The sequence below is a fragment of the Scomber scombrus genome, unplaced genomic scaffold, assembly GCF_963691925.1.
Source record: "Scomber scombrus unplaced genomic scaffold, fScoSco1.1 SCAFFOLD_469, whole genome shotgun sequence".
Classification (NCBI taxonomy): Eukaryota; Metazoa; Chordata; class Actinopteri; order Scombriformes; family Scombridae; genus Scomber; species Scomber scombrus.
Window position 1 is genome coordinate 3,449 of NW_026910260.1, and position 12,645 is coordinate 16,093.

At 40.9% G+C, this 12,645-nt stretch overlaps 1 protein-coding gene across 1 annotated transcript; it reads left to right on the top strand.

Annotated features, from left to right (window-relative positions):
• The first annotated feature begins 741 nt into the window (after window positions 1-741).
• Window positions 742-12,002, top strand: LOC133976830 (aspartate aminotransferase, cytoplasmic-like). Its single transcript, XM_062415028.1, has 9 exons — window positions 742-986; window positions 5,131-5,312; window positions 5,476-5,599; window positions 6,406-6,518; window positions 7,307-7,411; window positions 7,547-7,697; window positions 8,857-9,022; window positions 9,930-10,072; window positions 10,723-12,002. Exons 1-9 carry the CDS (start codon window positions 878-880, stop codon window positions 10,860-10,862), a joined length of 1,233 nt encoding a protein of 410 aa, XP_062271012.1. The 5' UTR covers window positions 742-877; the 3' UTR covers window positions 10,863-12,002.
• The last annotated feature ends 643 nt before the right edge of the window (window positions 12,003-12,645 follow it).

Sequence of the window (12,645 nt, forward strand, 5' to 3'; positions counted from 1 at the left end):
TAATTGGTTGTATTTATTTTAACATGGACCCCGGGAAGAGTAGCTGTTGCCTTGGTAACGTCTAATGGGGATCCAAATAAACTAAACTATATTGTGTATGTTGTGCAGCATGCGCTCTGTGCTCGTAGTTTGTTAATTATGTAAACAGGGGAATTATTAAGAAGAAAGATATACAATAAACAACCATGAAACTTGAGCAAACATATGTGTTGATCCTCATGTACAGTGCTGCATGCATACCTACATACAAAGCTCTATTTTACTGATCTTTATGGAACACTAGAAGATTATACAATATTCAGACGACACCACACATTTTTACAGGCCTTATTTAGTGCTTTAAATGAAGTCACAACGAGATGGGTGTCACATTTATCATTTAATGTTTTCTTTTTTTTTTATCATAAAATTGATTTGTTTTATTATCTCTTTTAGCCTCCACTTCCAGACATGTCATTTATTAAAGCAATACCCTAATTCAAATTGTAAAATCAAACCAAAATCCACATTTTAGGCTAATTAGTTTTTGGAGCATAATATATTTAAAAATAAATACAAATATATACATTATAATAAACAACTATTAAAACTTATTTTATATTGAATAAATAAGGATAAATAAATAAAAAACAACATATAATTTATTCCCGCTCTCTCATTGGCTATTTCACTATTACGTCACGGTTCCATCGCCTTCCCATTGGTGGATTCCTCCCCCGCCCATCTCCGGTTGTCCTGTTCCAGCCGACTGAAGGTTGAATCCGGCCCCGTCTCACTCACCCTCCGCCGCCGTTGGAAGCACTTTCTTCCCCCGCTCTCCTCTCCTCCGCCTCCAGCTCCACTTCTTGCACCGGGATCATCCGCGTTGACCCGAGCCATGTCCATATTCAGCGATGTCCCACAGGCCCCGCCGGTAGCCGTCTTCAAGCTGACTGCTGACTTCAGGGAGGACAGCCACCCGCAGAAAGTGAACCTGGGGGTCGGAGGTAAAGCTAATGCTAATGCTAAATGCTAATCCTAATGGAAATCCTAATGATAATGCTAAATGCTAATGCTATGTTCGAGTTGCTCTGCTCTGAGTCAGCCCAGCAAACACTCTCCTATACCGAAGCTTATTATTTAGCATGTATAGCACCGTGTGACCGTGTCTGAGCTTGTTAAATGTTTTAACGTTTGTTATTATACTATTAAACATTTAGCAGCTCTTTGATTTGACCTTCGCTTCGAGCTAGCAGTGAAGCTACTGAGCATCATGTGTACAGTATTCCTGTCAACACAGCATACAGTAAACGCACCATCTATACTTAAATTAAATGACACTTTTAAAAAGAAGCACAACCTTTTCTTGTCTTATGCTGTTTCACTATTTAACCTCCACAAAGCATCTCTCATTTAACATTTAAAGAAAAACCATGTTGTTATTATTACAGCAGGTGTCTGACTTTTTCCCACTGTCTCATTTGTGTCCTTGAACGCATCATTTCTTCTATATCACAGCCACTGTCAAACTCATTTTAAAGGTGCACATACACCCTAATTTAAACTCTCAAGTGGACCAGACAAGTAAAATCATTGCATAATAATCTCTAAATAATAATAAACTATACTAATAATAATACTATAATAAACCATTTATATATTAAACACAGGAACAGCCTGAAAAATTAGTGCTATTTCAACATTATGTCTCAGTTGTTTACATTTTATTTTGCATAGAAGCTGCTGATTGACAACATTTTGCACAATGTTGAATATATGAATGGTTTAGATATGATATGACCACTATATGTATTAATTGTTGTTGTATTCTGGTCAGGATGGGGGGGAAAAACCCTTTGAAGCAGCATTTTACAGTAGTTATCCAGTGGGCCGGATTAGACTCCTTGGCGGGCCGATTCTAGCCCAAGGGCCTTATGTTTGACACCCTTGTCTAACTCATGCCATTTTTGACACGTTAACCCTTCTTCTTTAACATCTTAACCAGCCTGTTCTGATCATTTCTCACCTGTCAGGGACAAACTGTGCTCACTGCATCGTGTGACAGGTGCAGAAGTGACGTCATCTTTAATTAATGCCTTTGCAGGATGTTTGAGAAACTGACACAAGATGAGATGCATCTTTATTCATCGTCCTTGAGGGGAATCCAAATTGACACAACAGCACAGTGGAAAAAGTAGCAGCGTCAGGGTGAGAGTGTAGATATAAAATCAACAATAAATAAGACAAAAATAGGGTAAAATATGTAAAATACTATATACAGTAAACTGCATTTTTGTGTTTATAAATGTGCAATATGCAGAAGTTCCTGATATGTTCATACAGATAAAAAGAAGTATGCAATATGCAGAAAATCTGAGATATACATACATCTATATGCAATGTTCCTGAGATTTACACAGTGAAGTAAAGCACGTAAAGTAACTACACTCATGCATAATGTTGTACAGAGTGATGACATTCACATTATTGATTTAGTGTGACATTTTGACAGGTTATTGTGCCTCTGAACATCTATTACTGAGCTCAAACTCCTTGAATATGTCAGACTAGCTATGTGAGGTTGAAGTTAACTCTCATTCTCACTGTAGAACAGGTTGAGCTTGTTGAGGTTTTAATACCAGCATGCAGACGTGGTTGTTTCCACCAAGCACAAACCCCTATAATTTAAAAAAACAGATGGTCAAATTATGGCTTATGGAAAGCCTAAAGTATATGCTCATAATGCTGAATCTGCAAGTGTTTTTATTGGTTATATTTTTGACACTTAATCATCTTTACTCTCTTTTACATCATTGACCAGAATGGAAATAAGTCTGTTGTCTTGCTTCTCATAAAATCATCTAAACTAAAATAACCAAATAGACAAGAATTCATTGTTTATTTTATTCATTTCTAACATTGCTACAGAAATGAAGCCTTTAAATTGAAAAAAAGAAGCTTTAGCTCAACACTAATGTCACCAAAACACCCTAAAATACAGCATGTTGTTGCATATAATGACATCAGTATAATAATAAAACAGTACTCCATTTATTTAGCATTTCACTTTTATAATATCGTTGGACTCTCGATCTAAAGTGATGCTTTAAAACCAGATATTGTTCTTGTGTTTTGTTAATAACAGTTGATGTAGCCTCGAGTCTCTTAGTCTGCAGCAGAGGGTCTGATTACTTCACTTCTTTGTATCTCCACACCCTCCAGATTTTTTTATTTTTATTTTCAAACTTTATTGTCATCAGCCTTTAATGACGCTGACTCAGGTGACATCATCTGAGGCAGTGTGTGCAGCTCGGTCAGGTGCTACAAAAAGGTTTTATATTACCACAGACTACTGAGAGCTTTAAAAAAAGGACTTAAAAACATTGTTGGTTTCTTCTTTTCTGCTGTCTGTGTTTTTATGCCTGAAGGACAGTTTAATATCTTAATTTAGTTATATTGTAGTCTAATAAAGCTACGAATGCTTCTTCTGCCGCCTCGTTCACATCGTCTTATGATGCAACATGGACTCTTTTCTTCTTTTTTTTTTTTTTTTTTAAACCTTGATGCCAAAACCTTATCTAAGTGCCTTGAACCAGTTTAGTCTAGAAACTCTTTCAGATCCTCACTCAGAAATCCTCCATCTACAGTTTTGGCCTTTATTTATAATTTATCACCTTTTTTAAAATGTTTTTTTTCTTCCTTTTATTCACTGAAGTCATTTCAGAGCTACAGCAGATATTCCTCCAGCTGATTCCAACATAACAAACCTTCCTCTGACTGTTTCCCAATGTGTCTTCTCTTTGATTCGTAGTAACCTGTGTGTGTGTGTGTGTGTGTGTGTGTGTGTGTGTGTGTGTGTGTGTGTGTGTGTGTGTGTGTGTGTGTGTGTGTGTGTGTGTGTGTGTGTGTGTGTGTGTGTGTGTGTGTGTGTGTGTGTATAAAGGTCTGATATTTGATACAGCTCTGCATCGGCCTCGTACAGTACGAACTGAGCGAGCTAAAGTTCTTCAGGAGTCAAATATGTGCAGCACACACACACACACACACACACTGAGACACACACATGTGGCCAGTGAGGGTGACCTCCAGATATACAGACATTACACTGTTTTTCTCTCTCACACACACTCTCACTTCAGTCTGCACCTCTTATCTTTATTATTTCAGACATTATTTTTTATTATGTGTATATTTAAGCAGCGTTCTTTTAAATAAAACTTCATCCAGAGACACTAAAACACTTCCTTCAGTCTTACTACATTGAGATATTGAGCTTTAACTTTAGGGGGATATGACGTGGAATGAGTTTTAAAAATGATGCTAATTTTCTCCATGTTAAATCCCATTCATTTATGCTAACAACAATAGCATTAAGAACCTTTCTATAAACTGCTTGCGTTCACTCACAAGGCAGAGAGACGCAAAGGAAGGAGGAATCTGCTTTTCTAGGACTTTTTACTTTTTCCTCTCATGTGTTTTTTACATGACTGGAAAATTGGTCGATCATTTTCCAGGTTTTCCAGGATGCCTGGGAAGCATAGACTGTATATATAAAATGGATGTAATATCCGTGACGTCACCCATTGGTTTGCGGACTGCTGCTCGGAAGCCAATAGTATCGGATCTGAGCAGCGCCATCTTGAAAATTTCAGGTGCATGCTGGGAAAAGTAAAAACACGGATTCTACTTATATGGGCATCAGGAGGAGCCAGAGGCGCCCTCCTGAACCTGTGAACCAATCAACCTGTCAATCACGACGTAGCCACGCCCTAATGCATACCCTGCTTTATCGTCACATATAAAATCAGGGAGGCCAAAATGTCCCAAATGAACATCATACTGCATTGAAGAAGGCTTTAAACTAGCGATTGAGACCATAAACACATTTTGAAAACGTTTACTGAGGTTAGAAATCAAGTGAGAAGTTGGTGAATTCTCCATTGACTTGTATAGAGACGGAAGTCCTTTTGACACCAAAACGGTCGCCCCCTGGTGGCCTTTTGATAGAATGCAGTTTTAAGTTACTTCCGCGTTCGCATCATTTTTCTCTGTTACTTCTTGGTTTTTATCACTGTATGATTTTATAATATGATGTAATGTTTACTTGTGTGGATCCCAGGATACCTAATCATGTCTTTGTGTCCCCTGCAGCTTACCGTACTGATGACTGCGAGCCCTGGGTGCTGCCCGTGGTGAAGAAGGTGGAGAAGCTCATTGTGGACGACGCCAGCCTGAACCACGAGTACCTGCCCATCCTCGGCCTGCCCGAGTTTCGCTCCGCCGCCTCCAAGGTTGCCCTGGGAGACGACAGCCCCGCCATCAAGGAGAACAGGGTTAGAGAGACACACAGACACACACACACACACACACACACACACACACACACACACACACACACACACACACACACACACTCTCAACAGAGTCAGTATATAAGTGTACTAACTAAGGTTTTTAGCTCCTTTTATTCACGTTCCCCTCCCGCTGTCCTCTCAGGTGGGAGGAGTCCAGTGTCTCGGTGGAACCGGTGCTTTGAGGATCGGTGCAGAGTTCCTGCGCCGCTGGTACAACGGCACCAACAACACAGCCACACCCGTCTACGTCTCAGCTCCCACCTGGGGTACGTCAACACCTGTAGAGTGAGATTAATGTGATACCTGATTTACTGACCTGAGAGATTTTTAACCTTCGTGTCGTCCTCCCGGGTCAAACTGACCCCGTATGTTTTGACTGTTCCTTCTTTCCTCCCTTCCTTCCTTCCGTCTGTCCTTCCTCCCTCCCTCCTTCTTTCTTTCTTTCCTTCCTCTCTCTTTCCTTGCTTCTTTCTTTCCTTCCTCCATCCCCCTTTCTTCCTTCCTTCTGTCCTTCCTTCCTTCCTTCTTTCCTCCGTCCTTCTTTCCTTCCTTCCTCTTTTCCCTTCTCCCTCCCTCCCTCCTACCTTCCTTCCTTCCTTCTTTCTTCCGTCCTTCATTCCTTCCTTTCCTTCCTCCCTTCCTTCTTTTCTTTCCTCCCTTCCTTCCTCCCTTCTTCCTTCGTTCCTTCCTCCCTCCCTCATTTCCTTCCTTCTTCCTCCCTTATTTCTTCCCTTACTTCCTCCTTCTTCCTCCCTTCCTACCTCCCTCCCTCCTTTCCTTTCCTTCTTCCTTCCTTCCTTCATCCCTCCCTCCTTTCCTTCCTTCTTCCTCCCTCCTTTCCTTCCTTCTTCCTCTCTTCCTTCCTTCCTTCCTCCTTCATCCTTCCTCTCTCCCTCCTTCATCCTTCCTCCCTCCCTTCCTTCTTCCTCCCTTCCTTCCTCCCCCCCTCCCTTCCTTCTTCCTCCCTTCCTTCCTCCCCCCCTCCCTTCCTTCTTCCTCCCTTCCTTCCTTGACTCAGGAAGGTGAACAGGAGGGTTAAACACTGTTTTTTTTTCTGCGTCTCTTTCCTCAGAGAACCACAACGGTGTGTTCGGTGACGCCGGCTTCAAAGACATCCGGCCTTACCACTACTGGGATGCTGCTAAGAGAGGTTTGGATCTGAGCGGACTGCTGGATGACCTGGAGGTGAGGACGGGCACAGTGAAATGAGCGGAGTAGAGGTCGCTCAATTTCAGCACTCTTACCTTTTTTTTCATCATTATTTTTATAAAGATGACTCAACAAAAGAAGAAGAAGAAGTTAGGTAACAGGTCGTCCAGTATAACTTTGACTGTGTTAATTAAAAAAAAACGCCTGTAATGTGGAATAAAATGACTAATTATTTATACATTTTGTTTTTAATATTTGAACAGATGAGAAACATAAAGGGCCCCATCTTTGTTAGTTTGCCCCGGCGCAGTTGTCATTTTCTCGCCCTGCGCCCACGTTGTCTAAATAGCAAATGCACTTGCACCAGTCTGTGCGCCTATATGGGCGTGTTGGTCTCAAAATGAGGTGTGGTCAGGCAGGCGCATTGGTGGAGCGTTGCTATTTTGAGGCAGAGAAAAGCGATTGCGCTACTGACCAAGAAAAACCAGGTCTAAAGTCACTGGTGCATATTTCACTGTTATTAAAGGAGCGCATCATCAAGAGTCCAATATGCTCCTAGATATGATCAATAAGACTGTCAATAGTCATGTGACCAATCCTCCTATGATTAATGAGGAGATTTAAGTCCGACCCCTTGACCATTTTTCCACCGTTAAAATAACAAAAGTGGATTTGGACCCGCCCCAAAGGCACTTGCGCCACGCGCTTCACGCCATGCGCTATAGATCGATAAAATAGGTCCCTAAATGTGACAAAAGCAGGAAGTGGAACATTTAAAATTAATATACTTAGACTTTAAGCTTTGACTCTTCCTCTCTTCTCAGAAAGCTCCAGAGCATTCGGTCTTTGTCCTCCACGCCTGCGCACACAACCCCACCGGCACCGACCCGACCCAGGAGGAGTGGAAGAAGATCGCTGAAGTCATGAAGGTAAAAACAGATCATGTGACAGTGTCGTGGTTTATACTGCAAAATACAGCACATAGTGTTTCTGTTGCTGCTGTTGTGCATCTTTTTAATCTTTCTTTTTCTTCATATCCTGTTTTTTTTCTCTTCTTTTTCCAGAGGAGGAATCTGTTGGTTTTCTTCGACTCGGCCTATCAGGGTTTCGCCTCCGGCAGTCTGGATAAAGACGCTTGGGCCATCCGCTACTTTGTGTCTGAGGGATTTGAGCTCTTTGTGTCTCAGTCCTTCTCCAAAAACTTTGGACTGTACAGTGAGTTCATATGATACACACACACACACACACACACACACATACACACACACACACACACACACACACACACACACACACACACACACACACACACACACACACACACACACACACACACACACATACACAAATACACAAATACACACAATTGAGTGAATTTTCAAAGTGGGAAACTATCCATTGGAAAATTAACAGGAATATATGGGAATGTATGGGAATAAACAGGAATATATGGGAATTAACAGGAATATATTGGAATTTATGGGAATAAACAAGAATATATGGGAATTTATGTGAATTAACAGGAATATATGGGAATTAACAGGAATATATGGGAATAAACAGGAATATATGGGAATTAACAGGAATATATTGGAATTTATGGGAATAAACAGGAATATATGGAAATTTATGGGAATTAACAGGAATATATGGGAATTAACAGGAATATATGAGAATTAACAGGAATATATTGGAATTTATGGGATATACAGGAATATATGGGAATTAACAGGAATATATTGGAATTTATGGGAATAAACAGGAATTTATGGGAATAAACAGGAATATATGGGAATTAACAGGAATATATGGGAATTTATGGGAATTAACAGGAATATATGGGAAAATGAACTGGAAATTTACAAAATAGCATGTTAGCCTTTAACAGGGAACTTAATGTAGTTAGAAAAAAACAAAACATCTTGTAGCATAATCTTGTTTAAACAACCAGATTTAATGCAAATACAGTTGAATATCTCACCTCACATGCACATAGCACATTACTTACTGCAGGTCCACAGCTCCTACATGCAGTGTGCACTCCTCCACATGCACATTTTTGTTGTTTTAATGAAAGAATTAAAGTTCTAATCACAAATAAGTCAGTCAAAATGTAGTTGTTTTTATAAAATTGTGTTAGTTTGCATGCATGTCTGCTTATGAGAACCAAATGTTATGATTATGTTTGTTTACAGTTGATCCAGTTTGTATAAATTGCCCTAAATTTCCAGTTAATTCCCATATATTCCCATAATTCCCATTGAAAGTTTCCAGAAATGTATCGGACATTTTGCACCCCTAGTAGGAACATCACTCATCCTCATCATACATTTGAACAATAACCGCTCTTCTTCTCTCCGTTTGTCTCGCTCAGATGAGAGAGTCGGAAACCTTACCGTGGTTGCCAAGGATACGGAGAACCTGACCCGCATCATGTCTCAGATGGAGAAGATCGTCAGGACGACCTGGTCCAACCCTCCGTCTCAGGGAGCGCGCGTCGTCAGCAAGACCCTCAACTGCCCCGAGCTGTTCGCAGAGTGGTACGTTCCTCACAGAGCCGCTCCGTCGTTAGCCACGTAGCATTAGCCACGTAGCATTACCCACGTAGCATCGGCTGTGACTCACTACTGCCACCTAGTGTCTGGTGGTACGCAGTTTTTAAAGGCTGATGTATCAAATCTGAAAAGGTATCTCTAAAAGTAAATATTAAATCCAACTAGTGAGCTAAACCCTGAAAGTTCCTCCACTCAGGATAAACAATGTTATATTTCATGTTCCTCTAAGTTTAGGATCTAAGGATAGAAAACGTGTTTCACTGCAGCACGTTGAGCTTTTATAAGTTACCTTTAAAATATTTAAACCACATTTTGATGCTCTCAGATTTCCCAAAGCGGGAATCTATTTTAGTTTCATGTGGAGCATTTCATCACTGTTCTCCTCTTTCTTTCTTTCTGTCTCTCGTCCTCCTCTTGTCCTCCTTTCCTCGTCCTCCTCTTGTCCTCTTGTCCTCCTCTCGTCCTCTTGTCTTCGTCTCGTCCTCCTCTCGTCCTCCTTTCGTCCTCCTCTCGTCTTCCTCTTCTCCTCCTCTCCTCTTCCTCTTGTCCTCCTCTCCTCAACCTCCTCTCGTCCTCCTCTCTTCCTCCTCCTCTCATCCTCCTCTCTTCCTTTCGTCCTCCTCTCGTCCTCCTCTCATCTTCCTCTTGTCCTCCTTCTCTCCTCCTCATCTCGTCTTGTCCTTCTCTCCTCCTCTCTTCCTCCTCTCGTCCTCCTCTCTTCCTCTTGTCCTCCTTTCCTCCTCTCGTCCTCCTCTCCCCTCCTCCCCTCTTCCTCTCCTACTCTCGTCTTGTCCTCCTCTCCTCCTCATCTCCTCCTCTCCTCCTCCTTCTCCTCTCCTCTCCTCCTCCTCTCCTCCTCTTCTCCTCCTCCTCTCCTCTTCTTCTCGTGTAGGAAGGGCAACGTGAAGACGATGGCCGACCGCGTCCTGCTGATGAGGGACGAGCTGAAGTCTAAGCTTCAGGCTTTGGGAACTCCAGGAACCTGGGATCACATCACCCAGCAGATCGGCATGTTCAGCTTCACAGGCCTGAATCGTGAGTAGGAAACACACATAAATACACACAGAGACATACACATATATACACACATATACACACTGACAGACAGACAGACACACACATACATACATACATACAGATACAAACAAACACACACAAACAGACATACACACACACACACACACACACACACACACACACACAAATACACACACACAAAGACACACAGACAGACAGACACACACTCACTCACACAGATTTTCACACACACACAGGAACAGACAGAATCACACACATACACAGACAGACAGACACACACAGAATCAGAATCACACACACACAAACACACAGACAGAATCACACACACACACACACACACACACACACACACACACACACACACACACACAGAATCAGAATCACACACACACAAACACACAGACAGAATCACACACACACACACACACAGACAGAATCACACACACACACACACACACACACACACACACACACACACACACACACACACACACAGATAGAATCACACAACACACACACACAGAATCACACACACACACACACACACAGACAGACAGACACCTCTTCTTCTTCTTCTTCTTCTCCTTCTCTCTGAATAACCTCCTTGTGCCCCCCTCCTCCCCCCTCCCCCCCTCCTCGTCTTACAGCCAAGCAGGTTGAGTACATGATCAAAGAGAAGCACGTGTACCTGATGGCCAGCGGTCGCATCAACATGTGCGGCTTGACCACCAAGAACATCGACTACGTCGCCCAGTCCATCCACGACTCCGTCACCAAGGTCCAGTAGAAGGTCCCTGCCACTTCCTGTCTGTGTGTGTGTGAGTGTGTGTGCACCTCACAGGAAGTCATCATCACCATCATCATCATCATCGTGTCTTTTGTCCAAAATCCTGCTTAATCCCTCTCCTCTGATTGGTCGAACCAATGTTCTCACATGAAGGTGCAATGATAGTTTTTTTAGGGAAGACACTTGAACACTGACAGTAGAGCTTATTATCTCTCTCTCTCTAAAATGTGTAGAAGAAGAAAAAAGGTCCCTTCATTTTAAAAATTTGCTCTCTTTGCCAGTACGATTTTTTTTTGTTGTGATTCTCGTGCTTCCTCCGTAACCTTTCAGCACTTCACTAAGGGATTAACTGTATTAAATGTATCTGTCACACAGAACAAATAGCAGCACAGATATATATATAAGAGTTAATGTAAATATATGTAATCACCGTTTAGAAGGTCCTACTATTTCCTGTTAAAGAGCTTGAAGTCGTCTCTGGTTCTACTTCCTGCTCCGAAGCCCTTCACAGATAATCATGATGCTTCGGTACTGTAATCTGCCTCAATCAACTGTCGGTATGTACGGTTTTACTTCTTTTTCTTTCTTTTTTTTAAAGCTTAGTTGTTGAAGTCAACTAAGATGCACTATCAAAACTCAACCCAGGACATTTCTCTCTTTTTCTTTTTTCATGCATTGCAGTCTGAAGAAGAAGGGGAGGGATTATTATAAGTGTCACTCAAAAGTCATACATGTGCCTGTTTTTAAAAAAAAATTGGTTTTGCCTCGTCGTCGTCGTCTGTGCAAATCTGTGCAGCTACGATAAAAAAAAATACAAAACAAGCTTTGTGATGTCATAGTTCAGATCACTGGAAGCAGCTTTTGTTGTGCCAATAATGAACAAAAATCACCTCTTCTTCTTCTTCTTCTCTTCTTCAGTGGTGTTTTTTTGTTTCCTCTCCTCCACCTTACAGTGCCCTTATTGTGTTACAGTAATGATAATAATTAATAAATAAAATAAAGCCTTGGTTGTTGTTGTAATGAGCCACTCTGACACAGAAGCACACTCCCCCATTATTACCTGGTGTTTGTTTTTAATGACATGCAGCAGTCTGTGTGTTCATACTGTAATAAATAATATAAACCACAGGAACCAACTGAGATCTGCTGTCTGCCTCCTTTATTTCCTTTATTTCCTTTATTTCCTCTCCTCTAAACACTACATTCTCTATAACACGGGTGTCAAACATATGGCTCGTGGGCCAGAACCGGCCTGCGAAGGGGTCCAATCCGGCCCACTGGATAACTTTGGTAAGTATTAATAGAAACAAATTAATTACAATTTTTTTAACCACAAAATGTCTTTAACTCTTAAATTTGATGTCTTTTCTTAAAGTGGCCCAAAATGCACAAAAATGTTATACTTTTATATAGGTGCTAAAACTTTTGCCTTTTTGTCAAATTAATAGTTAATAGTTTTAATAAGATGTTTATGTCATGTCAATCTTGATGAAAATGAAATCATTATTTATATATGTGCACTTAAATACACTGTAGGTGGATAAAGTATTTCATGAATTAATGAACTTTATTGTTATTATATCAGCAGTACAATTAAATGTTTATGAAGCTTCTCTTGATAAGATAAAAATACAAACAAACACAATAATATACAAATCTAAAATCTTGTAAGTACATAAACATTTCATTGTCATTAAAACAAAAAGACAAAATATGAGTCTATAAGTTAATCGTAGCTGTTAGATAAATGCTGAGTTTGTAAAAATAAGTGTAAGAAATGTGG